Source organism: Rattus norvegicus, chromosome 7 (genome assembly GCF_036323735.1).
Source record: "Rattus norvegicus strain BN/NHsdMcwi chromosome 7, GRCr8, whole genome shotgun sequence".
In the NCBI taxonomy this organism is placed as follows: Eukaryota; Metazoa; Chordata; class Mammalia; order Rodentia; family Muridae; genus Rattus; species Rattus norvegicus.
In genome coordinates this window covers 110475661-110501893 of record NC_086025.1, presented here as the reverse complement: position 1 = coordinate 110501893, position 26233 = coordinate 110475661, and the positions used below count along the sequence as shown (strand labels likewise).

The 26233-nt window shown below is 47.0% G+C and overlaps 2 protein-coding genes and 1 non-coding gene across 12 annotated transcripts in view; 1 reads left to right on the top strand and 2 right to left on the bottom strand.

Annotated features, from left to right (window-relative positions):
- Positions 1-2341: 2341 nt before the first annotated feature.
- Zfp7 (zinc finger protein 7) lies at positions 2342-22507 on the bottom strand. Of its 8 annotated transcripts, none has more exons than XM_063263601.1 (5): positions 22373-22507; positions 11856-11899; positions 11394-11520; positions 9097-9213; positions 2342-7899 (listed from the first exon to the last, which is right to left on the bottom strand). In XM_063263601.1, the coding sequence occupies exons 2-5, from the start codon at positions 11856-11858 to the stop codon at positions 6134-6136; spliced, it is 2013 nt and encodes a 670-aa protein (XP_063119671.1). In that variant the 5' UTR covers positions 11859-11899; positions 22373-22507; the 3' UTR covers positions 2342-6133. The 8 variants fall into 8 exon arrangements, with proteins under 8 accessions (XP_063119671.1, XP_063119672.1, XP_063119674.1 ...); XM_063263602.1 differs by having other exon boundaries at positions 9097-9210; XM_063263604.1 differs by having other exon boundaries at positions 11394-11517.
- On the bottom strand, positions 20449-20611 carry LOC120093953 (U1 spliceosomal RNA). Its single transcript, XR_005487663.1, has one exon. It is a non-coding gene; the product is annotated as a U1 spliceosomal RNA (small nuclear RNA).
- Positions 22508-22675: 168 nt separating the features above from the next.
- Positions 22676-26233, top strand: part of Zfp251 (zinc finger protein 251) — a 30025-nt gene continuing 26467 nt past the window's right edge. For 2 of the 3 annotated variants that reach the window (XM_006241854.3, XM_008765589.4), the window contains exon 1: positions 24125-24239. Coding sequence is in view for 1 of the 3 variants with exons in the window: in NM_001191911.2 (NP_001178840.1) it covers positions 23403-23432; positions 23663-23795; positions 24126-24239 (277 nt within the window). In the remaining 2 variants the exon portion in view is untranslated. Of the gene's footprint in view, positions 23433-23662; positions 23796-24124; positions 24240-26233 lie in introns of those variants that run through there. The other variant, NM_001191911.2, reaches the window with a different exon arrangement.

The window sequence follows — 26233 nt, the reverse complement described above, 5'->3', positions numbered from 1 at the left end:
AGTGATCGCAAGAGCCTGGGACAGGATCATCACAAAGCCAAGGAAGGGCTATCTGGGCTCCAAGTGAGTTTCTCGGCCTCACTTGGGAGGCCGAGGCAGACAGATCTCTGTGAGTTCCAGGCCAGTTAGGGCTACACAGAAATTCTGTCTTAAATAAATAATAACACACACACACAAGAGGACATGCTCACCATTACAAAAACTCCATACTAGAATCCCACCCTTCATAGCGACCTAAAGAAACAGACCGACCACCTCAGATGCTGTGTGTGCTGTGCGGTAATTGAAACTTGTACTTACCTATGGAAGGTAAAGCAGAGCAGCTTCTGGGAAGAGCTGCCCAGCTGCTTATTTTAAATTTAAATTACAAGAGTGAACGGTATAGGTCAGTGGGAGACTTAAAACAAAATCAGTCTCCATTTTTAGGTTTGCCTAAAAATCTCGAAGCCCTATATTCATCATCTCCACAGAAAACAATTCGAAAGGCCAAGTGCCGTAGGAGTCAGCCGTAAGTGTTAGGACCATGTTCTATCAATTCCTCTTGCAGCATTAGCTTGTAGCCAACATCCTTGACGTTCCTTAGCTTGGATGTATCTCTCTAATCTCTGACTCCTTTTTTTTGGAAACAGGGTTTCTCTCTGTAGCCCTAGATCAGGCTGGCCTCGGAGATCAGACTGCCTCTGCGCTCCTGAATGCTGGAATTAAAGGCATATGTCATGCCACCACTGCCTGGCCCTCTGCCTCTGTCTCTATGTGAAATTTCCACCTTCTTGTAAGCACTCAAATAACTTCAATTGCCAAGACCATTTTTCCGAATAGTGTTACATTTACTCTCAGGTTCTGGAGACCTTAGGAGTTCAGGATATCTTTTGAAGAACAAAATTCAATCTACAACTAATAAGTGTTCACAAAAGCCTTGTTTGCGGATCTTTTTTGAGGGGAGGGGATGTGTATTTCTGTGTGTGTGTGTGTGTGTGTGTGTGTGTGTGTGTGTGTGTGTGTGTAGGTGTGTGTGTGTGTAGGTGCACATATATGTGGACATGCATGTGCACATGTGCGCAGTGACGGTAGAGGTCAAACCTCAGGTGCTATATCTATTGCTGTGGTTGGTTGTATTTTAAGGCAGGGTGTTGAGCCTGCTCTATTGAACACAACTGTAGCAATTTTGTATACAGTCTCCATCTTGCTCATAAATTCAGGTTCTCAGACACTTCCCAGAAATAATTATCCAGTGCTGACCCTGGAGAATAAGCCAAAGTGTTAAGGTTCACTTATACAATACAGTGACAATGTCTCACTGTACTGCACCTCCCCCTCTTGCTTCACCTAACACCAATAAGCTCAAAAGTTAGCTGTCTGGATAACCAAAAATGTCAGACCATGTCACTGCCTTTGAACCTTGGATTTTCCTATAAAAAGCCTGCCCTGAGGACAGGCTGATACCACATTTAGGCTCCAATCCTTTTTGTGGTCCTGATTGATTAATCTTGGAGTGTGCATTCAATAAACTATTCTTGCTAAACTGAGATCAGTGTTCGTATTGTTTATGTGGTGATTCTTGAACTCCAACCCAGGGTAGCCCTGCCTTACGTAGCCCTGGCTACCCCGGAACTTAGTGCATAGACCAGCCTGTCCTCAAACTCCTAGAGACCTGCATACCCCTGCCTCTGCCTCCCGTGTGCTAGGATTAAAGATGCATTCCACTATACTGAGCTTCTTACTGTTAGTTTTGTTTGATTTTGGTTTGAGGGTTGTTTGGTTTTGGTTTTTTGAGACAGTGTTTCTCTGTGTAGCCCTGGAAAATTCACTCTGTAGACCAGGCTGACCTCAAACTCAGATATCTACCTGCCTCTGCCCCGGTAGTGCTGAGATCAAAGGCTGCATCTGGCTGTTGCTACTGTTCTTAATTAATTTCTTTATGTATGTTTATAGGGGTGTGTTTATATGCATGAATGTGTGCCCCCACTTGAGGACAGTTTGCAGGAGTTAGTCTCTCCTTTCTCCACGTGGGTTCTGGCAATTTAACTCAGGTCATCGGGCTTGACGGGAAGTGCCTTTACCCACTCAGCCATCTTCTTGGTCATCACCTTGCTTTTGAGACAGGGGTTCTAACCTGGACATCCCTCTCCAGGGTCTAGGATGGAAGTGTAGTCTTCTTCTTTCAACAAGAAAATGTCTCTTTGCAACAAATGAAGACCATGCCAGAAAAACACAACCAATCAAGATGGAGAGTTGAGAAGGCCAATCCCAATGGGCCCATTTACAAGTCTGTACCTAAGGCTTGGAGATTGTCTTAATTTGAGTTACTGTTGCGATGATGAAACACCAGGACCAAAAGCAAGTCCAGGAGGGAAGGGTTTATTTGGCTTAAACTCACTACATTGTAGTCCATCACTGAAGCAAGTCAGGGCAGGAACTCAAGCAAGGTTGGAAACATGGAGGCAGGAGCTGGTACAGAGGCCATGGAGGTGTGTTGCTTGCTGGCTTGCTCCCCATGGTTTTCTCAGCTTGATTTCTTATGGAACCCAGGACCATCAGTAACATTGTACAGGTTGAGTGGGTTGTCATTACATGATTAGGACTATATATGTATGTACATATACATGTGTGCATGTAACAATAAAGAGGGGAAGGATGGAGGAAAGGGAAGCAGGGACAGATGCAATTATACAAGAATCTCAAAAAGTAAGAAGAATGTTTTGTTTTGTTTTTTTAAGATTTATTTATTTTATGTATATGAATACACTGTAGCTGTCTTCAGACACACCAGAAGAGGGCATCAGATCCCATTACAGATGGCTGTGAGCCACCATGTGGTTGCTGGGATTTGAACTCAGGACCTCTGGAAGAGCAGTCAGTGCTCTTAACCGCTGAGCCATCTCTCCACCCTGAATGTTTTTCTTTTTTTAATGACATAAACTTAATAGTTGTTTATTATAAAGGGGGATGAAGTAACATCATGGGAGGTAAGGCTGATACAAAGTCCTTCCTTTAAAAGACAAGGACTCACATATCCCAGCCTTGCCTTGAGCTTGCCATGGAGCTAAGGAGGACTGTGAATTCTGATCCTCCTGTCTCTACTTTCTGAGAGCAAGCACTACCACACCTCAACTTTATTTACTTACTTACTTACTTACTTACTTACTTACTTACTTACTTAGGTTTTCCAAGACAGGGCTTCTCTGTGTAACAGTCCTAGCACTCTCTGTAGACCAGGTTGGCCTCAAATTCACAGAGCTCCACCTGCCTCTGCCCCAAGTACGGGGCTTAAAGGTGGGCTCCACCTCAGGTAACATAAGGATCATTTCTATGAGATGTTGGGAGATACGAATCCGGGTTTTGTGAATTCTAGGTATGCATTCAACCAAGCTTTATCATCAACCAGAAAGCACCTTTTGAAAGACGTGAAAGCACGAGTCCCAGAGTAGCACAGCATCATGTGCTGGTGTGGCCCGGAAGGAAGGACATCCCCGCACAGCTGCCAGGGATCCTTTCAGGATTTTCCCTTCTGTACCAAGCTCTGGGTATAGTCTGATGGTTCCATTTTTCTGGTGATCTCCCTATTTCCCCTCATAGGCATTTGTAAAATCTTTTCCAGACACAATCCTGTTGTGGCATCTGCCAACACAAGCCAGAAGTACCCCACAAAGCCTGGGTCTCTGATAGCCATTTGGAAAGGACTGCCCACAGACTACCCAGTCCTGGCGGGAAGTTAGGGTACAATGAGTGACACAAGGCGGTGGCTTCATGCTAAGGGCTCACTCTTAGTAACATAAGGATCTATTTCAGGGGAAGGGAGTATAAAGAGGCGCAGTGAAGAGGCTGGCCATGATCCCACACCTGCAATCCAAGCACTCCAGGGAAGAGACAGAGTATTGCAACAAACTTGAGTCCAAGGCTACCACGGTCTACATAGCAAGGGATACATATTAAGATCATGTCTCAAAATAAATTTTAAAAAATGCAAATGGTACAATGATGCCAGCAATTAAAAAGATGTGGAATGGAAGCTAGCACAGACGCCTGAAATTCTGAAGCAAGGCCATACCAGCCCAACGGAATCATCCACTATCTGAGGAAACAGGTTTAGTGTGTTCCTGACCCTGGTAGAGTTGTTAGTCAACCACAGGGTACCAAGCAGTCACGAATACACAGTCACTTGCCTTTATGGACTGAGTTCTGTCAGGCTTGCTGAGGTATACAGTTTAGCAGATGCCCCAGGAGCTGGCACAGGATGGGTTAAGGTTTGAAAGAGTGTGAAATATTTTGAAAGTTTGGATTGTGTGCTGGTGGCACACAAACCCAAAAAAATTAAAAACATTGTTTGGACTAGAAAGGCCATCAACTGCCCTAAAGAGAAATTAAGGCACCATTCCTGTAGGATCCTGGCAGTCAAGTGCAGAGAGGGGAGGACCAGCTCATACAATTTCAGAAAGAAACAAGGTCTCTATTAAAAATAACCATTTGTGCTATTTTGGCAAAGAATCTGGCTGCCTTCTGCCAGTATCCTAAGAACTTACTTGAGGCTAATTAAAAAGCAGTGGAGAGGTTGATGAAGACATGGCTCAACTGTTAACAGCACCTGACACTCTTAGAGAAGACCAGGGTTCAATTCCCAACACCCACATGGCATCTTCAACAGTCCATAATCCCAGTGCCAGGGGAATCCAATGCCCTCTTCTAACCTCCATAGGCACCAGGTACGGGCGTACACACAAGCAAAACATTCATATACATAAAGTGAATATTTTAAACAATCCTTACATAACTAATTCATTTGGTTGGAGGATCTCTCAAGACAGCAATGGCATGGTTATTACTAATTGTTCTTCTGGGGAATCTACAATGGAAAAAAAAAGCAAAAATCGGGGCAGAGAGCGATGAAAAATGGGGGCTGGGAGATGACTCAGCGGTTAAGAGCACTGGCTGCTCTTCCAGAGGTCCTGAGTTCAATTCTTAGCAACCACGTGGTGGCTCACAACCATCTGTAATGAGATCTGATGCCCTCTTCTGGTGTGTCTGAAGACAGCAACAGTGTACTCATACATAAAATACATAAATCTTAAAAAAAGAAGTGAAAAATGTATAGTGTGGAGAGGAAACAAGCTCTAGGAAGCTTAAGGTGGTAGCCAAGTCATGTGATCAAGACGCAGTAATTAGTAATTGCTAAAGGGATTAGCACTGTTATAGAGACGCTCTGAACTGGAACAACAGAAAAGATGCTCTCGAGAGTAAGATCCTTCCCAGCTATAACTCCAGAATTTTCTTCTGCCTTCCAATTTCTGGGATTAAAGGCACACACCACCATACCCAGGACTTTTTTCCTTTTTAATTTTAATCTTATTTTTAAAGACATGGTCTAGATGACGTTCTGCATCTGCCTGAATGCTGGGCTTGCGAGTATGTACCACCAGGCCTGGATTTGGTGGCTTCCCTTAAGCTGTTTCCTAGGGCTCGCAAGGCTTTCCTGATAGCTATTTCTTTCCTGTAGCACAGAGACTCACAGTGAGTTCAAAGCATGGGCTACACCTTCAGTGTGACACGCACTTTCATTTAATGGGTGAATGCTAAAATATTACAGAAACAAAACATGTCCTAAGTAGACTATTCTTTAAGAACAAATCTGAATCCTTCCTAGCATCCTCAAGTTTCTGTTAGCATAAATTACCCAAATAAAATAAGGCTTCAGGTGTATTCACAGTTTCATATTCACGTAGTGTGGTGGTTTGGATGAGAATGGCCTCCACGAGCTCAGGTCTCAACACCGGGTCCTCAGTTGGTGGAAGTGTTCGGTAATTATTCGGAGGTACGGCCTTGGAGGAGGTGTGTCGCTGGGGGCGAGCTCTGGGGTCTTTTAAAGACTCTCGCCATTTCCAGTTAGTTCTCTCTGCCTAGTAACTGGCTGTCTCAAGATGTGAGCTCTAAGCTACTGCTCTAGCATCAATGCCTGCCTGCCTGCCTGCCTGCCTGCCTGCCTGCTTGCCGCCTCGCTCCCTGCCTAGATGGCCGTGAACACTCTCTGAAACTAACCCTCTCAGAAACTGTAAGCCCTATGTAAACGCTTGTGTAAGTTGCCTTGGTCATGGTGCCATCACAGCGAAAGAGAAGTAGCTAAGACATTTCGGTAAGTGATTTATCTCATGTGAATTTTTTGGTGCTGAGTGAGCCTCGAGCTCCGGTTAAAAGCTTTGCCACAGGCATTGCATCTGTAAGGCTTCTCTCCTGTGTGGATCCTCTGGTGAATAACCAGGTGTGAGCGCCACCTGAATATCTTGTCACAGTCATCACACTGATGCAGCTTTTTTACAGGGTTCACTTTTTTATGGTTCAAAAAGGTGGAACTCTCAGTGGTGTTCCCAAATTCATAGTACCACTGGGCTCTAGTATGTATTCTCTGGTGTTCAATAAGGTAGGAGCTCCGGCTGAAGGCCTTTCCACACTCGCTACATTCATAGGGCTTTACTCCAGCATGGATTATCTGGTGTTGGAAAAGGGTTGAGTTTTGACTGAAGGCCTTTCCACACTCGCTACACTTATAGGGCCTCTCCCCGGTGTGAATCCTCTGATGGCTGGTGAGTTGCGTGCTCATACTGAAGGCTTTTCCACACTGGATGCACTCATATGGCTTCTCTCCCTTGTGGATCCTCTGGTGGTAAATGAGGCTGGAGCTCTGGCTAAAAGCCTTCCCACAGTCATCACACACATAAGGCTTCTCTCCCGTGTGGATTCGCTGATGCTGAATAAGATGTGAGCCCTGGACGAAGCCCTTCCCACACTCCTCACACTTAAACGGCTTTTCTCCAGTGTGAGTTCTCTGATGGCGAATCAGTCGAGAGCTACAACCAAAGGCTTTTGTGCACTTGTTGCACTTATAAGGTTTCTCTCCAGTATGGATCAGCTGGTGCTGATTCAGACGAGAGATCCACCTGAAAGCTTTCCCACACTCCTCACACTTAAATGGCTTCTCTACAGTGTTGTTTCTCTGACGGGCAAGAAGGCTTGGGCTCCCGGAAGCTCTGGGCATTTGTGATTTCTCCCCAGTATGCATCCTCTGATGTTGGGCTAGCGTTGAGCTTTGGCTGAAAGCCTTGCCACACTCCTGGCAGGGGTAGGGCCTCTCTCCAGTGTGAGTCCTCTGATGTCTGACCAGCTGTGACTGCTGGCTGAAGGATTTCCCACACTCTTGACAACTGTATGGCCTTTCTCCCGTGTGGATTCTCTGATGATGGATGAGGCTTGAGCTCTGACCAAAGGTTTTCCCACACTCCTCACATCTGTAAGGCTTCTCTCCAGTGTGAATTCTCTGATGCTGAATAAGTTTTGAGCTCAGGCGGAAACCTTTCCCACAATCAACACATTTAAATGGTTTCTCTCCGGTGTGGATTCTCTGATGCTGATTGAGTTGTGAACACAGCCTAAAGACTTTCCCACACTCCTCACACCCATATGGCTTCTTCCCATGGCAGTCACCTGTGTGTTTCTCCTGTTTGCAGTCAGATGATGTTTCCTGGCACTCCTGACATCTGTATGGTCTTTCCTGCCCATTCATTTCATACGGATCCAGGTTCAAAACTGGCCTAACGACTCTGCCACACACTTCACAGTTTTCTGATGTCCCCTTCACATGGTCTCTAAGGTCATCTGGTTGATAACCCAAATCAGTGGCCTGCAGCTCCTTACATTCTTTGACAGCATCCTTTGTGAAGTTCTTGGGCATCATGGTCTCGTTTTTCAAATGGTGCTCCTGGAAAAGGGAGCCACTCACTCTTAGCCCAAGGCTTCTTGGGCAATTCTCTGACCAGACCTTAGAATCCAAATTGCCTCCAAAGTCAGGAATCTGCCTTTTGAGAAGATTCGTGTACTCACAGGTCTGCCTGCAATCAGTTCTAGTATTGGAGTCTGAAATAAACACAAAGTAAAAATGTTCCTTACATCTGAGGTCTGAAAAAAGGCAGAGACAGCCAGGGACGTGGGGACGTATAGTACTACACATAGCCCAGGTGCAAAGTATAGCAAGCAAGGGAAGCCCTCACCGTTCAGTTCAGTGGTCAGTGACGATAGGCTTATGCCTACAAAACAGTGCTGAGAGCTTCACGTCCTAAGAGGGTAACAAGCAGAGCTCCACCCTATTGGGCACCCAGGAATACTCCACAGTATGCGACTGAGACTGGACCGAGCAAGCCTGAAGACAGAATGTCAGTCTAGAATTCGTCAGAGAAGGTCAGAGGCCCCCAAGGAAGCTATCTGGCAAGTAAGGACAACAGGGTGACTGATCGAAACAGACAGGAACGAGTCCATGGCTGTCCTTTACAGCAGGCTTCTCTGAGAAGGACCCAAACCTCAAACCCACACCTGGCAAGCCTTGTCATTTTTACTGATAAATTGGCATCATCTAGGACTACCTGGAAAGAGGAAACCCCAGAGCAGTCTGTGAGAGCGTCTTGGTTGATGATTTATTATGGAAAGACCTAGCCCACAACGGGCAGCATCAATACTGGGCTGTAAAAGGAAGCAAGCTCAACGCTGGCCAGAGAGAAGACAGTAACAGTGTTCCTCCTGTTGGTGCTTCATTTCCTACTCTATTTCCCACCACGACAGCGTATTACCTGGAAATGTAAACTGAAGTAAACTCTTTCCTTCCTAAGTGGTTTTTAATCAGAATGTCTTGTCGGTGACACAATAAGGTTAGAGTGGCCACACCCAGTTGTTCACACTGACTTCTCCCCTGGGGCAAGTCCATGCAAGGGGCTTAGTGCCCAGAACCCCCAAGAGGCCTTCATGACATCTTCTTTCCTTCTAGACTCTCTAAATCCACACAGGCTACCTGTCTATCCTGATCCCACAGGCCAGATTTCTCTAAGACCATTAAGTGCGTGACACATAGCCACTGAATGCACAAGTGTTTGTGTCCTTGTCTTTTGTGGGACAGCCTTCCCAGAGGTGGCGGCACGGTTCTCTCTAGGGCTGGCCTCCTCTGCAGTGTTCCTCAGCAGCCCAGCCTGGTGACCAGGACTCACCTCAGCCTCCCACTGTCTCAGGACCTCACCTCAGCTCCTTCTTATTCAACCCTTCTTTGTGACGAGACCTGGCCCTCACCTGTCTGGCAAATCCTTGGTGCCTCTGTCCCCTCTGCTCCCTGTAGATCCAGGGCCCACGGTTCTTGTCCTTGCTCCAGCCGGGAGATCAGTTCAGGCTTAAAGACCAGGAATCCTGCTGTGTGTGAGGCAGAGAAGAAGAAATATTTCCTGAAGTCAGCCACCCTCCTAGTTTGCAGCCATGAAGGTCAGGAGCTGCTAAATATCTACAGAGCCTATTCTGGAGGGCGATGAGGAACGGGGCACTGGATACACAGGAGTCTCTCCAGTTTCTTAGACTACACAGGAAGGGGTACCCAGACTCCCACAGTCTCCAGGGAACGCTGTTCTCACAGAATGGGCTGGAGCTACTTGGGGTACAGATGGAGCAGGGAAGCCTAAGCCCAGGACAGCACTAAGCCTGCAAAGCCAAGAGTTTTCTTCCCCCAGTTCAAAAGGCAAGGATACTCCGAGAGAGGTGGAAGTAGCCAAGAAACAAAATTTAACTGTGTGGTGGTGACCACTCCTTTAAACCCAACACTCAGGAGGCAGAGGCAGGTAGATCTCTACTGAGTTTGAGGCCAGCCTGGTCTACAGAGTTCCAGGACAGCCAAGACTATACGGAGAAATCCTGTCTCAAAACCACAAAGCAAAACAAACAACAAACAAAATGATAACAAAATGAATGAAGCAGATTCACACTGCTTGGGGGAAAAAAAATCAACCAACCGACAAAAAGCAAAACCAAGAGGGAAATCCTCGAAAAGACGACGAAAGTCCTTTAGCAGAACCCATCAAGGTCATCATAAAAAGATACTGGTTAATAAGAAAAAAAATTGGGCTGGAGAGATGGCTCAGTGGTTAAGAGCACTGACTGCTCTTCCAGAGGTCCTGAGCTCAATTCCCAGCAACCCCATGGTGGCTCACAAACATCTGTAATGAGATCTGATGCCCTCTTCTGCTGTGTCTGAAGGCAGCTACAGTATACTCATATACATAAAATAAGTAAATCTTTTTTTAAAAGTAAAATAAAATATATATAAAATCCAAGGTGTGTATTTAATGTGCTTTATTTACAGGAGGTCATTTTGGTTTCGGTGAAATCTAACGTAAGATATATTAAACACCTAAATGCCACACATCAATTAGGCATAGCAACCACCTAAAGAAGAGAGCAAAGGAGATGCAGGAAACATGATTCCAGAACTCACAAAGGAACCACCACAGACACCACAGGACAGGATGCCCGAACCGTCAAATACCAGACCAGCAGACAAATAACAGAATCTTAAGTTGTTACTTCCTTTGTTGTTGTTGTGGTTTTGGTTTGGTTTTTGTTCAGATTGTTATTGTTTCAAGACAGTATCTCAGTGTAGTCCTGGCCATCTCCAAGTTGCTCTGTAGAACAGGCTGGCCTTGAACTCAGAGACTGTCCCGCCGCCTGGGTTCAAAGGTGTGTACCATCATGCCTGTTGGGTTCGTTTGATTTTTTTTTTCTCCTTTTTGCTCACTGTGGTGCTAGGTACTGACCACAGAGCTTTATATGTGAGAGAACATGGCTCGACCATTGAGCTGCGAGTCCTCCGGGCTTTATTACACTCTGCTGATAAAACATCACAGAACTGGATGTCAGGCTGGACTGGATGGACAGTTATAGGCCTGCTCTAATGCTGAGAGAGGTACCTGATAAACCGACTACACCCCATCCCCACCTCCGCTCCTCCTGGCCCATCAGCTCAGGCACCCTCTCAAGAACTCAGGACACTCTCCTGTTGTAGATACCACCATGATGTGGGGTCAGCTCTGAAGGGGGCTCAGTAGGAGGTGGGATGCACAGCACCCATGGAGTAAGACATACCATTCTACCACAAAGCTGAAACAAAATACACAGCTGTGTGTGCCAGAGCAGCCTGCAGGGAAGGCAGCAGGAACGGGAGTTGTCAGATGGCAGGGCAGACGGAAGGAAATGACTCAGGTGTCACCCTACACTGGTTCCAGAACAGTTTTCCCTGGAGATTCCTCACAATAACAAGATCTTTTTCCTTTTTTTTTTTTTCCTGTGTTTTGTTTAAGCTATTTCAACTGTGGGTTCCATTTCCCACCTGATAATTTGATAGTGTGGGAGAAACAGGTTTGACTGGTTCCCAGAAGTCCACTTGTCTAGCCTACTCCTTACCTAGCTGGGTAACGTTGTGTAACGTCGGGAGCTAGCCTGGACACTCAGATTCAAAGTTTAGCCCCTAAGGCCCAAACAGTTAGCATCCACACTCCGTCTCTGACAAGTGTAGTGTGTGTAACGACCCCGAGGAGTAGCCTCACCTAGCCCAGCCACACTGCTGTGGTTCTCCAGCATCACCTCCCTGTAGAGGGCCCTCTGACCGGAATCCAGACATTGCCACTCTTCCCGAGAGAAGTGCACAGCCACGTCGCCAAATGTCACCGTCTCCTGAAAGGACACACACAGCATCCCAGATACCCCTAGGTGCCAGCTCTTCTATGGCCCTAGAATATATTATATCTCAAGCAGGTGACCCATGAGATTGAATTAGAGTCATGGGGATCCTTTTGGCTCCTAAATCTTAGAAGAAAAGAAGGGACTTAATCCAAGGGAGTGACCTTACGCTCCTCCCACTGAACAGGCAGGGGCTGAGCCTGGCAGAAGCCACAATGAGGGTCACAGCTAGATGCGTGATCAGGCCCAGGGGAAAGGATAGATCCTCAAAGTAGGAAGTGGGGGCTTAACAGTAGTAGAGAGGGGACACAGGCAGCTAGGCTTCCTACCATGAGATGGGGAGGGTGGGACCCGCTGGTCTTGACTCAGACACCTGTGAGAAATTATGAAAAGATCAGAGGTCAGAGTGGAGGAAGTCCCCCAATTCCCAGGGTGAACCCCCTGTTTCTTTTCCACCCATGCCAGACATACAGACACACCAGACTGGGCAAAGGCAGCACTGACATTTGAGTATCAGATCCTGAGCCACCTGTCTGTGTGGGAGTGAGGGCTTGAGCCATGATGTACGGCTGCTGGGGTGGGGGGTGTTGAAACACACCTTTAGTCTCTGAGTTCGAAGCCAGCCTGGTCCACAGAATGAGCTCCAGGACAGCTAAGACTACTCAGAGAAACCCTGTCTTGATAAACCAAGAATGAATGAATGAATGAATGAATGAGTGAGTGGCTGCCATAGGCCACAACTGAACAATGAGGGAGACAACTGAATTTACAGGAACTTTGCCTTCATGGGACATCGGTAGAAAAGACAAATAACCACATATAAAATCACATCCAGTGGGCTGGGGATTTAGCTCAGCGGTAGAGCGCTTGCCTAGCGAGCACAAGGCCCTGGGTTCGTTCGGTCCCCAGCTCCGAAAAAAAGAAAAAAGAAAAAGAAAAAAAAAATCACATCCATGATAGGGCTGAAGTACGGGGACTAGGAATGTGTTTAATGAGAAACTCTGGTAAAGTTTAAAGGATGCCTTCCCCGGGGACTTAGGCCAAGGTGGTGGTCAAGGTATGAAATGCACTTTAGGACCTTAAAATAGACCAAAGTGTGGCAGTCTGTGAACCAGAGTGGGCGAGGGCAGTAGAGTTAACTGGAGGCAGTAGCAGGCAGGGCCAGAAAAAAACATTTTTTTCTTCAGAAGGAAAAACAGAATCCCTGTACCCGCGTACCTAAATTCCAGAACAGGCTATAGATGCCCAAAGTCACAAGAATGACATCAACAGAGGACCAAAGCTCTGAGGCCCCTCCTGGCACACACAAACACCTAACAGGGAGGTCAAAATGGGAGGGAGGAAGCTGGCTTCCTAGCTGGCTTTTGGCCCAGGTATCTGGCCACTGGCTAGCCCAAGTAGCAGTGAACATTAGAAAAGGGTTACCGGGGTTGGGGATTTAGCTCAGTGGTAGAGCGCTTGCCTAGGAAGCGCAAGACCCTGGGTTCGGTCCCCAGCTCCGGAAAAAAAAAAAAAGGGTTCCCCTCTCAGACCTCAGCATTTTGACAGCCAATGGGAAATCGCGGTCTCAGATACAGAAGGGCAAATCCTGAGGTGCCATCTGAGTCCACAACCGTGACAACACTGTCAGCCTCTTGTCACCGACTCCAGGTCATTCAGGTGCAGAGGTGAGAGATGGTCCCAGAAAGTGATTACTCAAGGAACTAGGGAGGCCGCAGCCAGACCCAGGCCTGGAGGGAAGCAACCTTACTCAGGCCCGACCCTGGAGCTCGGGAGCAGGCTAGAGGGGCTGGGGTGCTCGGCTATTCAACCCGCATCCACTGGGACCAAGTCGCCCACCAGGCACTCACAACAGCACCGAGCCGCCTGCGCCTACCATCTCTTTTGGGGAGGGAGAGGCAAGTGCCCCTTGTCCTGACAACAAGAAAAGCAACTGCAACTCACCGGCCGGGACGCGTCAGGGACCCGCCAACAATCTAGCCACCGGAAACGGCTTTGCACGCCTATCCCTCTGTGTCCCACCCGGCCGACTTCCGTCCGTTCGGATCCGCTCGCAGGCCAAAGCACCCAGTTGCTTCTCCAGCATCGCCCCCACTCCTGTAACCTCGGGGGCGGGGCCACAAGTTGTCACCCTGTAAAGAGCTGGTCTAGAGTCTGAGGGCAGGACGTGGAGTGTGGGCCGGGAGGTGTGGCTGAAGGTCAAGGAAGGCGGAGGCGCGAGCAGGAGGCGGGGCCAGAGGCGGGGACTCGGTCAGATTCCGGCGATCGTCTAGCGGAGGCGGAGCCCACAGTAGAATGTTTAACCTGCTGTGGGCCGCTGTGGCTGGTGAGCGGAGCTGCGTGAGAGAAAAATCCTATCTGCAGGCTGGAAGAGCTGGCCTTCAGGGAAAGTCATCCCTGCTGGGTCAGACTCCCCTTGAATCACCAGCTTAGGATTCTGTGTTTTTTTTGTTTTTTTTTTCAGGCTTACCCTGTCAGGATGTAGCCTGTTAGCTTTTCCTTAGCATAAGGAACGCTAGTGAGCACCAGATGTCTTTACTATCTGGTGGCAGAGAGGACGCTGGTCTGGGGCTTTAAGGGAACAGGTAGGGGAAGCTGGAGGCTGGAGTGGAGTTCTCTATGGCTGTTGGGTCAGACACTCTAGGATCTGAGAGGCTATGGAGGGAGAACCCCAATAGAGGTCTCTAGCCCAGGGCTCTCTGTTTTGGATGTCAAGGGGCAGTTGCTACCATGGTCTAAACTCTCCTCAGCTTCTTGCAAAAAAGGATCGCTGGATTGTCCCCAGACCAATACTCTGAGACTTAAAGACTCAGAGCAGAGGTCACAAACTGGATCTGAAGACACATACAAATGCCAAGACTAAATGTGAAAAAGTAAGGTAAAGTCTTAAATAATGTATCTGTGGGTCTGGAGAGATGCCTCAGTGGCTGAGAGCACTGAGTGCACATCCAGAGGATCCCAGTTCAACTCCTGGCACCAACATGACGGCTCACAAATGTCTGTAAATCCAATTCCAGGGAATCTGACACTCATGCCAATGCTTATAAAATAAATTTAAAGATATCTTTTTGTTATTTTTTAAAGATTTATTTATTTATTTTGTATATGAGTATATGTTGCTGTCTTCAGACACACCAGAAGAGGGCATCAGATCCCATTACAGATGGTTGTCAGCCACCATGTGGTTGCTGGGAATTGAACTCAGGACCTCTGGAAGAGCAGTCAGTGCTCTTAACCACTGAGCCATCTCTCCAGCCCATAAAATAAATTTAAAACAATAATAATACATCTTCAACAGTGATAATATGGAATGAGATAAAACCTGGCCAGCGGGGTTGGGGATTTAGCTCAGTGGTAGAGCACTTGCCTAGCAAGCGAAAGGCCCTGGGTTCGGTCCCCAGCTCCGAAAAAAAAAGAAAAAAAAAAAAAAAAAAAAACAAAACAAAACAAAAAAACCTGGCCAGCCCAGTGAAGATGTCAACTCCCAAAATCTTCTTTCATGGATCCCCAGACATCTTATGGCCTGTGTAAAACCCTTTCTTAGTCTATCTTTCTTCTCTGTCTCTGTCTCTGCCCCTGCCCTTTGACAGGACTTCAAGATATAAATGAGGCTTTGCCAGAGGTGGTGGGGGTGGTGGCACAAGTCATTAACCTCAGCACTTCCAAGGCAGAGGTAGGTGGATCTCTGAGTTCAAAGTCAGCCTGGTGAGCAAGTTCCAGGACAGCCAATGCTATATAGAGAGACCTTGTCTCAAACAAAAACAAACCAAAAAACTGTGATATCTCTCTCTCTCTCTCTCTCTCTCTCTCTGTGTGTGTGTGTGTGTGTGTGTGTGTGTGTGTGTGTGTGTGTGTTTACTGGGCTGGCCTAGAATTCACTATGTAATCCAAACTTTAACTTGCAATCCTCCTGCCTCAACTCCCAAGTGCTAGAATCACAGGGGCACACCACCATGCCAGCACCTCCCTCAGTCTCCTCCCCCCCCCCCCACCCCCGGAGCTGGGGACTGAACCCAGGGCCTTGCGCTTCCTAGGCAAGCGCTCTACCACTGAGCTAAATCCCCAACCCCTCAGTCTTTAGTTAGATAAGTGCAATAGATTAAACTGTGGTCTTCGACCGCAGAAGGAACAAGGATGCATTTCTGATGAGAAAGATCCTGCCCAGCCACAGTCTCACTGCTTATACCAAAGGCTTCCCCTTACCAAAGGCCCCTTTGAGTCCCTGAACCTTAAAGATAGAGTCATGAGGAGAAAGCACATCCTAACTTCTCAAGAATGCCAGCTCCTGACTAAACCTGATTTTTTTTCCCTTGCCAACTCTCCTTGCCCTAACATTGTTCTTCAACTGTAGGAGAGCCTAGGCCTTTACATTCTAGTAACAAAGAGAAATGAGCAAGGGAACAGGAGGTTGGCAGAACTACGTGAAGGATGGCATCATTGGTGACAAAGAAAGAAGTGTTTCAAGGAAGATAGAGGCCTATTGTGTCCGCCCTGCTGAGAGGGTGTGAGGGGAGAGGAAATAACCTCGGAAAGCAAGCGACACAGAGGGAGCTTTAACAGTAGCGGGAGGCTTTGAGGAAGGAGAGAGTGTGTATGTACATTCACATGTGTGTACGTGTGCATGTGTATGTGTGTGTCAGTGCTGGGTATGGGCCATGTGTGTGTCTGTGTCTCTGTTGTATATGAGCCTTGTATGTGTCTCTTAATGTGTGCCATGTGTTTGTGTGTGTACTGTGAGTCTGTGTGTGTCTGTGCTATGTATGTGCTGTGGGTGTAGGTGTCTGTGGTATGTGTGTGCATATGAATGTGGTGTGTGTGACGTGTGTGTGTGTGTGTGTGTGTGTGTGTGATGTGTGGGTGTCTGTTCCCTGTGTGTGCTGTGTGTCCGTGTATTTGTGGTGTGTACATATATGTATTTGTGTCTGTGGCTTCTGTGTGCCATGCGTGTGTATGAGGTATGTGTCTATGCCCTGCATGTGTGTATGTTTGTGGTGTGTGCATATGTGTGTGTCTGTGCCATATGAGTGCTACGGTGTGTGTGTTGGGGGGTATATGTGTATATGTGTGTGTGCTCTGTGTGTGTGTGCATGTGTGTGCATGTGCGTGTGCGCGCGCGTGCGCGTGTGTGTGTGGGTGTGTGTTTGATTTGAGCTTTTTCACCTCCCATCTGAAAGCTTTTGGAGCCACCTGATCATTATACTATGTCCAAAGTGAATGAAAAAAAAAAGGAAATAAAAGAATGGGAGGGCCATGGCTGCTCCTGGGTATGATGGAGGAGAAAGCTTGTTGTAGATAAAAGGAAGAGGCAGGGACATCTGAGGGAATCCTGAGCAGACATGACCCCAGCCATGTGAGGAGAGGGGAGATGATGGGGGAACCATACCCAGAGGCCAGGAGGGTAAAGAGAGTAGACAAAAAGCCAACCGGGTAACCAAGATGGCTGGATTACGTGGATTTCCATTTCATAGACATTTTACTATGTGTACACACATGTAGTATACTTTCCACTTATGTGCTCTGCGTCTGTATGAGTATCCGCATGTGAAGGAAGCCAGGACCTGGAATTACAGATGGTAGCGAGTGGTCCCCTGATAGGGGGGCTGTGTGGATGAAGAGCAAGGACCTGACCACTCAGCCACCTCTGCGGCTCGGCTCGCACAAGCTTTGCTTTATCTGTCTTAGCAAGAGCCTGTTAGGAAGCCCTGTTCTTTCTGAACATTAAATATAATTACGAAGGAATTGTCATAGCCACCCACTGAGACAGGCGACCTTCTGCGGGCGACCTTCTGCATTAGTATACCTTCAAAGTATCCTTTCATTTTCAGAGAGAGAAAACAACAAACTTTTGTTCCAAGCTGAGCATTTAAAGAGATATTCCTGTTCTTCACATTCATTCTTGTACTGAGCACGCTCAGGGACGTGCTCTTTAACTGAACACTCTTTTAGGAGAGGGCCAACCCCTATAAGAATATGCATAGGCTCCCTGGATTAAATCTTTATGCTTCCTTTCTTCCCGGAGGGCGTCACTTTACTTCCCCCCATCCCATCGCCCTGCAGAACACTGATTCAGAGCAATCTGAACTGCGGTCTCCCGACACAGTTTCTAAGAATCATCTAAACTATGGTTTATTTACTTGTATAGTTTTGGAGTTTGAATTGATTGGAAAGGTCAAATAAAAAGAAAACAAAAAAATATAGACATTGTTTTATAACTATAATCTAAAGTCAACTGCCTGATGCTTTACCCAAATACCACACACACACACACACACACACACACACACACACACACACACACACACAGAGTTGGTAAGAGAAAATAAATATTTTAAATAATTTTGATCATAATGAGAGGGAGAGAGAAAAGAATCTCTTCCCCTCCACCATGACTGCACCAGCATTACAATTTGTAGAAAAGATTAATAAAAGTCAGAGAAGCAACTTAATGGTGGTGACCCTTAATCCTAGCACTCAGGAGGCAGAGGCAGGCAGATCTGAGTTCAAGACCAACCTGGTCTACAGAGTGAGTTGTGAGTTCCAGGACAGGGATACACAGAAAATCCCTGTCCTGAAGAAGAAAAACAAAGGAAGAAAAAAACAAAACAAAAACGCAAAGCAGCATGTAAAGATTTATTTGTACATTATCAAAATCTTGCCCTGGGTAACTGGCTGCTCCTCTGTCAATGGCTTCAGGTTAGTCCCACTCCAACCTAAGATTCCCTGGAGAAATTTTAATTATACTTTTTCAGATTGATTTATTTCATGTATATGAGTCCTCTATCTGCATGTACACCTGCAGGCCAGAAGAGGGCATCAGATCCCATTACAGATAGTTGTGAGCCACCATGTGGGTGCTGGGAATTGAACTCAGGACCTCTGGAAGAGCAGTTGGTGCTCTTAACCGCTGAGCCAGCTCTCCAGCCCCTAGACCTTTTTTTTTTTTTTTTTTAAATTTTAGGTATATGAGTAATAGTGCTTGAATTCTTTGGGGTGTGTGTATGTGTGTGTGTGTGTTGTTGTTGATGTTGTTGTTGTTATTTTCAAGACAAGGTTTCTCTGTGTAGCCCTATCTGTCCTAGAACTCAACCTGTAGACCACACTGGCCTCAAACCCAGGGATCTAACTGCCTGTTTCAAACGTGCTGGGATTAAAGGTGTGAGGCACCTTTAATTATATTTATTTTTATTATTTTGTGTGTAGGAGTGCTTATCTACATGTATGTATGTGCACATGTATGTCTGGTGCTAACAGCCAGAGGAAAGCACTTGACTTCCCAAGGACTGGAGTTACAGGTGATTGTGAACTGTCATGTATGAGCCGGGAATTGAACCTGCCACCTCTAGAAGAGCAGTCAGGGCTGCTAACCTCTGAGCCATCTCTCTAGTAAGAGAAAGTCTTATCTAACATGGGTTTTACCCCACAGAAGTCCACTCAAAGTTACCTACTGAGGCAAGAGAAGCTCAAGTTAGAGGCTAGCCTGGGCTACATATTGGGACTGTCTCATACACACACACACACACACACACACACACACACACACACACACACGCAAAGGGTATCAGAACATGTATGTTCCCAAGCCACTTCCTGATGCCAGCAAGAGTTTGAGGTCTCCATCAGGAGATCTAGATTTGTAGCAGAGATCTCTTAACCTCCACAAGTAAATTCCCTAGGGATTAGGTAATGGCACAGTACAGTCTGTGTTTTCTTCAGCAAATACCAGCATCAATTACAGCAAGTTTCTGAAAAACAACACCCTCCTCCCCCCCAAAACAAAACAAACAAAAAAACCCAGAAAAAGGCAAAAGACCCTAGTTAGTAGGGAATTCAAACTTTCTTGTCAGAAAACCAGCAAGAACAACAGAGTAGAAAATGTCTTAAAGGAGCTGGTGACCAGGCCAGTTCAATCAGTCAACAGGTCTCAAGGGAGGGAGTGAGGATTGAAAAGAAAAAGACAACTAGACAAAACTAAAACGTGACTTTAGCCAGTGCTGAGGCTGAAGCACCTTTATTTTCTCCCAGTCTGCTTTTATATCGTCATAGGTACATCAAAAAAACATGGTCAGTTCTTAGGTCAAAGACAAAGTAACAATTGAAATAGTAAACAAGAAGATCACACAAGATAGTAACTAAGTTCAGTAGTAAACAAATCCCCATGGTCACTGTTTTTTTTTTTTTTTTTTTAATTTTTGTTTCTTTTTTTTTTCTCTTTTTTTTTCGGAGCTGGGGATCGAACCCAGGGCCTTGTGTTTGCTAGGCAAGCGCTCTACCACTGAGCTAAATCCCCAACCCTTCTGTTTTTTTTTTTTTAATACTTATTTATTGTATATAAGTACGCTGTAGCTGTCTTCAGACACACCAGAAGAGGGCATCAGTCACCACATGTTGCTGGGATTTGAACCCAGGACCTCTGGAAAAGCAGTCAGTGCTCTTAACCACTGAGCCATCTCTCCAGCCCCACTGTTTCTAATATTCTTATCTGAACCTACTTCCTTGTCCAAGCCTAGTGACAAATGCCAAATTCCTAGAAACGGTACCAAAAGCTGTAAACAAGCTGGCAAATGAGAACGTGACCAGTGACCAAAATCTCAGGTCTGAGTTTTTGTTTTTTGTTTTTTTGAAACAGAGTTTCTCTTTGGAGTCTTGGCTGTCCTTGAACTCACAGAGATCGCCTTGCCTCTACCTCCTGAGTGCTGGGATTAAAGGATGCATCACTACTGCCTTGAATAATAGACCTGAAAATGCAGGCGGATCTGTGAATTCAAGGCCAGCCTGGTTTACACAGTGAGTTCCAGGATAGCCAAGGCTGTTACACAGAGAAAGAAAGAAAGAAAGAGAAATAAAGAGAGAGAAAGAAAGAAAAGAAAAGAAAGAAAGCTAGCTGACTAAATAAACCGGTAAACAGGAACACCTTCTTGGGATGTTTGGTTTACAAAAATGCAGTTCCCACTACCACAAATTTTGCAGTTGAGTTTCCTACATTTGGGGAAATTGCAAGGGTCAGTTCATTTGGAGTGCAATGGATAAGACTTGCCCTGGGAAAGCCACCTTCGAGATCACAGCATCTCCCCTGCTGGGTAAGCATATGTGTACTTTCTTTAAAAAAATTTTCTTGGGGTTGGGGATTTAGCTCAGTGGTAGAGCGCTTGCCTAGGAAGCGCAAGGCCCTGGGTTCGGTCCCCAGCTCAAAAAAAAAAAAGAACCAAAAAAAATTTTTCTTTTCATAACCATGTATGTATTTTCCTTAATTTTTTTTCTCTTAATTTTTGCCTCCATGTATGTCTGGGCGCCGTGTGCATGGAGTGCCCACAAAGGCCAGAAGGGGGCATCAGATACCCTGGAACTGAAGTCACAGAGGCCAGAAGGGGGCATCAGATACTCTGGAACTGAAGTCACAGAGGCCAGAAGAGGGCATCAGATATCCTGGAACTGAAGTCACAGAGGCCAGAAGGGGGCATCAGATACTCTGGAACTGGAGTTACAAACAGGTGTGCATTGTGCCGGTCCTGGGACTTGAACCCCAGTGCTCTGGAAGAACAGTCGGTACTCTTTGGCTGCTGAGCCATCTTTTTAGTCCCAGTTTACTAAATTCTACCTAAACAGAAAAAGGAACGGCACCATGAAGATGTATCAACGTAGTAGTTTGTCCCTAAAAGATGTCTGTCTGCCTTGTCAGTGTGCCCAGGCACTACCGTAAGGCTGGTAGCCCAGCAGTGAAACACTACCATCAGGCTGACTTTTCTCTCTGTTTCTGGTTATTTACAGATGCTGCCTGCTAGAAGTAGGTAAAGTTCTGTACCAGTAATCACGAGCTTTCAGTCGCCGACCAAGTTATCGCATATTCCCAAATGTACAGGAGTGCTGCGGCAGGGGGATGGGAGGTATCAGTCAGACAGGCTTCCACCCTGGGTCCAGTTTGTATACTCAATCTCTACAACAGCAGGGTGGGGCAGGCAAGCAGGTTTTTAAGGACAGTGATGCATCCAAGTCATTCTGTTTCAGGTAGCAAGTGAAGCCATGCTTGATAATTATAACAGTACAAACAGTGCTTTAAGTAAACCACTAAATACACCGGCAAGTCACTAACAATTGGTCTTTGCTATTTCACCACTTCACAAAGATTCAGGCCTTAGGTCTGCTCTGGGAGAAGACAATACACCCCAACTCTCTATTCACGACCATTAAATAAAATAGACCATTAAATAAAACACCCGGCCAGCCTCGGGAACTGTTTAGTTACTCTGGTCAGCAGTATCGAGTAAAAAGAGAACCTGCAAACTCAGAAACAGAATCAAAGGAAGCTTTGTAGCCAGGAGGCTACTCAGGAGACCCAGGCAGAAGAATGGAAGAAATCCAAGGCTAGCCAGAGCTACATAATGTCCGTTTGAAAGCAAACAAAGGCTTGTTCTCTTTGGCCTAAATGCCCACAGGTACAATTGAGATTACATCAAGACTACTTTTCCAACAATTTCCACAACTTTTAAAAACATTATATTATGACAATAAACTTTAGGGCTGGAGAGATGGCTCAGCAGTTAACAGTATGTGCTGTCTAATCTCTGACGCTCAAGTTTGTGTGCAGAGTGCGCAAACTATTTTGGGAGAAGATAGTCCTCGGTTTTAAACAATCTTTCTTTGTCCTGCCCAACTCTACCTCCTTTGTTTTACTAAGTACTTATTTTGGAGACGGAGTCTCTTTACATAGTCCAGGCAGTGCTGAAATTCTCTATGTAAACCAGGTTGGTCTCAGAGATGTGCCTGCCCCGCCCGGTCTCTCAAGGTCTGATTTAAGGCTCGATGTTTTGGCTTTTTTTGAGACTGGGCTTGCACTATATTTCACACTGACCTGGAATTCTCAATCCTCTTGCCTCAGTTGTCCAAGCACTGGGCTTACAGACTTGGGTGCCACAAACACCCAGCCAGGGTGTTAGTTACTTAACCTGTGCTTTATTTGCAGCCGAGTACAGATCTTATCTGGTTGATCCAGAGCACAGTCCTGGCTAGCTCTGGCAGCGTCCTGGCGAGCATCTCCGAGTCCCGCCCAGCCCGTGCGTAGGGTCGCCGGTCTCTGAGACCCTAAAGAAGCTCCGGAAGTGCGCGGCGACCGTACCCGCGCGTGCGCAGCTTGGCTGTTCCGCCCCTAGTCAGCAGTCAGCTTGCCCGCTTAGCGCGGGCCAGGCTGGGTGTAGGTGGATGCCTGGTCCAGAGCGCCCTGGCTGAGGTGAGGCTGTCGCTTTGCAGGTGGGCAAGGACAGCCAGCAGACAGCGTCTCGGGCTGGCTGCCTCTGCTTCTGGCCAAGGGCGCTGATGATGCCGCGACACCTGGGAGGAGGGATAGTGGAGGAGGCAGTGGTCGCAGCCAGAGGGGCCACCCAGCAGCGGGAGAACCCGCGGGAGGGACAAGCGGCCGGCGGCGACGCGGCCTTGGGGGGCATGGATGTGAAGAACGATGGCCTTTAGGTTTTGCCCAGGGCTAACCCTCGCCGCCTATTTCATGTCCACTCACACCCGCAACCCTGTGAGGCCTATCGCCGTGAGGCCCGCAGCCTTTTCCAGGCTGGCCCTCTAAGGCTGAGGCGGTGCTATGAGTCCACTCTTGGTGTCCTGGTGCATGGCTGGAACTGCCAACTTGCGCCGTGCTTGGGGCAGTTCTCAGTTTGGATAGCAGCACGGGACAGGTCGGTCACACGCTGGCTCTCGAGGCTTCAGGACACTCCAGAAGGCCACTTCCGAAGCAAGGTCTGTCGTCCTCTTCTGACCATCTGTCCACTGCCCCAGCCGAATGGGGCTGAGTTTGTCTGTTTTCTCTCCCTGAGAGTAAGTTGGAGAGGCCTCAGGCTGGGGCTGCCTCCTGCTTACCACCGATCCCAACCCAGATGGCTGCCAAGTCCTGCTCCCGGACTCCGGTGAGTTATTCCTTCTCTCTAGTGCCCTGTCACAAGCTGTCTCCTCTAGAGCTGTGAAGTGGTCAGATAGTGAAGTTGGAAGAGATCAGGATGCAGACTACTGCCTCTTGTAAGAGTAGCGCTCTGTGTTCAGTTGGGCCTTGCCTGATCCACCAGTCTCAGTTCTGCTACCCCAGCAGGGATCAACAAGGCACACCCCCTGGTGTACTGTTGGCATATTGTCATTCCAGGGTGAGATGCCTCTGACCTTCCAGGATGTGGCTGTGTACTTCTCCAGGGCGGAAGGGCAGCAGCTTAGCCCCCAGGAGCGGGCGCTGTACCGGGATGTGATGTTGGAGAACTATGGGAACGTGGCCTCACTGGGTGAGAACTACCCTGGAGTCCTAGCTTACAGTGGGGAATCTCAGAGGGACACGTAGGCAGGAGAAGGGAAAATCCTGCTCTTGTCCCCAGGTACCAGTCTACGTAGTTCTAGGGACTGTTTTCCTTATTGCCAGTGACTTACAGGGCCATTCCTTTCCCCAGTGTAATGACAGAGGCTGTAGGCATTTGACCTCTCTTGCCCCTTGGCCTCCCCTGACCAGTGTGCCCACGCAGGCAGAAAACCCTATCTAGTGAGGAAGACCCAGCAGACAGGGTTCTGCTCAGTCCCGCAGGCTGCAGCAGCTCATCCAGGGTCCTCACCCTTAACAGGATTCCCAGGCCCTAAGCCAGAGCTGATCTCCCAGCTGGAGCAAGAGGAGGAGCTGTGGGTCCTGGATCTTCTCGGGGCTGAGGAACCAGAAGTCTTGAGAAGCTGCGGGACAGGTGAGCATAATCTAGATGCTCAGGAGTGGCCTGCCAGCCCCGCCTTCGGTGGCCGGGAGTGAAGGCTAGACGTGAAGGCAAGTATGGTAATGGTGTACAGTCCAGCGGGGGAAACATAGCTGCTGGGTGCACTCCTTTGCCTTGTAAGGTCTGTTGGCTTTGCCTTAAAACAAAACAACCAAACAAAAACCAATATTGTGGTTTCCGGTCATAATGTGCTTTGTTGTTTTATACCTTCATTGTTTTCCAATAGAAGACACTTTTTCTCCTCACACCAGCTACGTGGTCTGTATCATACCTCTTTCTCCTTCAGCCCTCAATTTCTCCTGTTCTCTCTCTCCTTCTTGGGATTAGGTCTCTAACACCTAGGATCAAAGTCATCCTTTCCAGAGCCTTGGCCTCTACAGTAGCTGGGACCATAAGTACAGGCCGCCACGCTTGGCTCGTTAGTGTTTTTATTATGTCTCTTCAGTTGCTCCCTTCCCTCGCCTCAGCCTGCTCCTGTAGCTAGGGCTGGCCTTAAAGTTGCTGTGTAGGTGAGGATGGCCTTGAGTTCCTGATCCTCTGGCCTCTCAAGTGCCAGGGTTAGAGGATGTATAACTACACCTGGCCTTTTTATGTTTTGTTTTATCATATGTGAGTACACTTCAGACACACTAGAAGGCATCGGATCTCATTACAGATGGTTGTGAGCCACCATGTGGTTGCTGGAAGAGCAGTCAGTGCTCTTAACCGCTGAGCCATCTCTCCGGCCCCGTGTGTTTGGCTCCTCTTGTCCCTGTCTGTCCTGTGTACTGTTCCTCACTGTCAGTCACGGTCTCTCATTTGCTCTTATTCTCTGAGTTAAATACATCAAGTGTTTGCCTTTATTCCTCGTCGTTGGTCCTTCACCATAAGTGACTGCATCACCGTTTCTGAGGGGCTTACTCAGAAAAGCTCTTTTGAATAATATACCCTCCATGTTTTACACGTTTGAAATCGGCTGTATGGAGCTTTTCTGAGATTGGGAGCTTAGATGGTGGATCTGTAATTTTATTTCCTTAAAGGTGTTTATACCAAGGCTTTATAAAAGCACATTTCACATTTTTTTTTCAAATACCACTTTTGCGTATGTGTACTGTAGCACAGGTAACTGCAGAGGTCAGAGGCATCAGATCTCCCGGAGTTACAGGTATCGTAGGTACAGGTATCGCCCAGCGAGGGTACTGGGTACAAAAGCCAGGTCCTCTAGAAGAGCATGTGTGCTCTGAACTACTGCGATTCATCTCTCTGATCTGCCTTTTGTTTTTTTAATTTTTGGGGTTCTGTATTGAACTCATGCATGCTAGGCAAGTGCCCTACCAATGAGCTATACCTGGAGCCCTTTTTGTCTTACTTTATTTTGAGACAGTGTCTTCGTTGCTCATGGTGGCTTTAGACTCATGTTCTATTCTAGGCTGGCTTTGAGTTTGAGGTCTTACCTCAGCCTCCTGAGAAGTGGGCATTATAGGTCCACTCTAGTGTGTATTTCGTGGATTTTTTCATATGCTTTATTAACATTTAGTTCAAAATGTCCTTTTTTGTTTGTTTTGGTTTTTTGTTTTCAAGACAGGCTTTCTTTGGGTAGCCTTGGCTGTCCTGGAACTAGCTCTGTAGACCAGGCTAGCCTCGAGCTCACAGAGATCCACCTACGTCTGCTTTCCAAGTATTGGAATTAAAAGCTTACGCTGCTCCCACTACCATCCAGACTTTTTAAAATACAAATCTTTGGCTAATCAATAATTGGACATGTGTGAGTTTCTAAGTAGTTGTTTTACTAATTATCTTATTGTTTTCAATTTATTCTATAATTCTATTGTGGTCAAACAACATCTGTATAGTTTTATTCTTGTATTTTATAGATGTCGTATGACTTCCAGGTCTCTCTTAGAAAATATGCTATGTATTAATAACTTTTTGTCGCTGTGATTGAATGCCCTGACAGAAAGCAACTTAGAAAAGAAAAGGATTCCTTT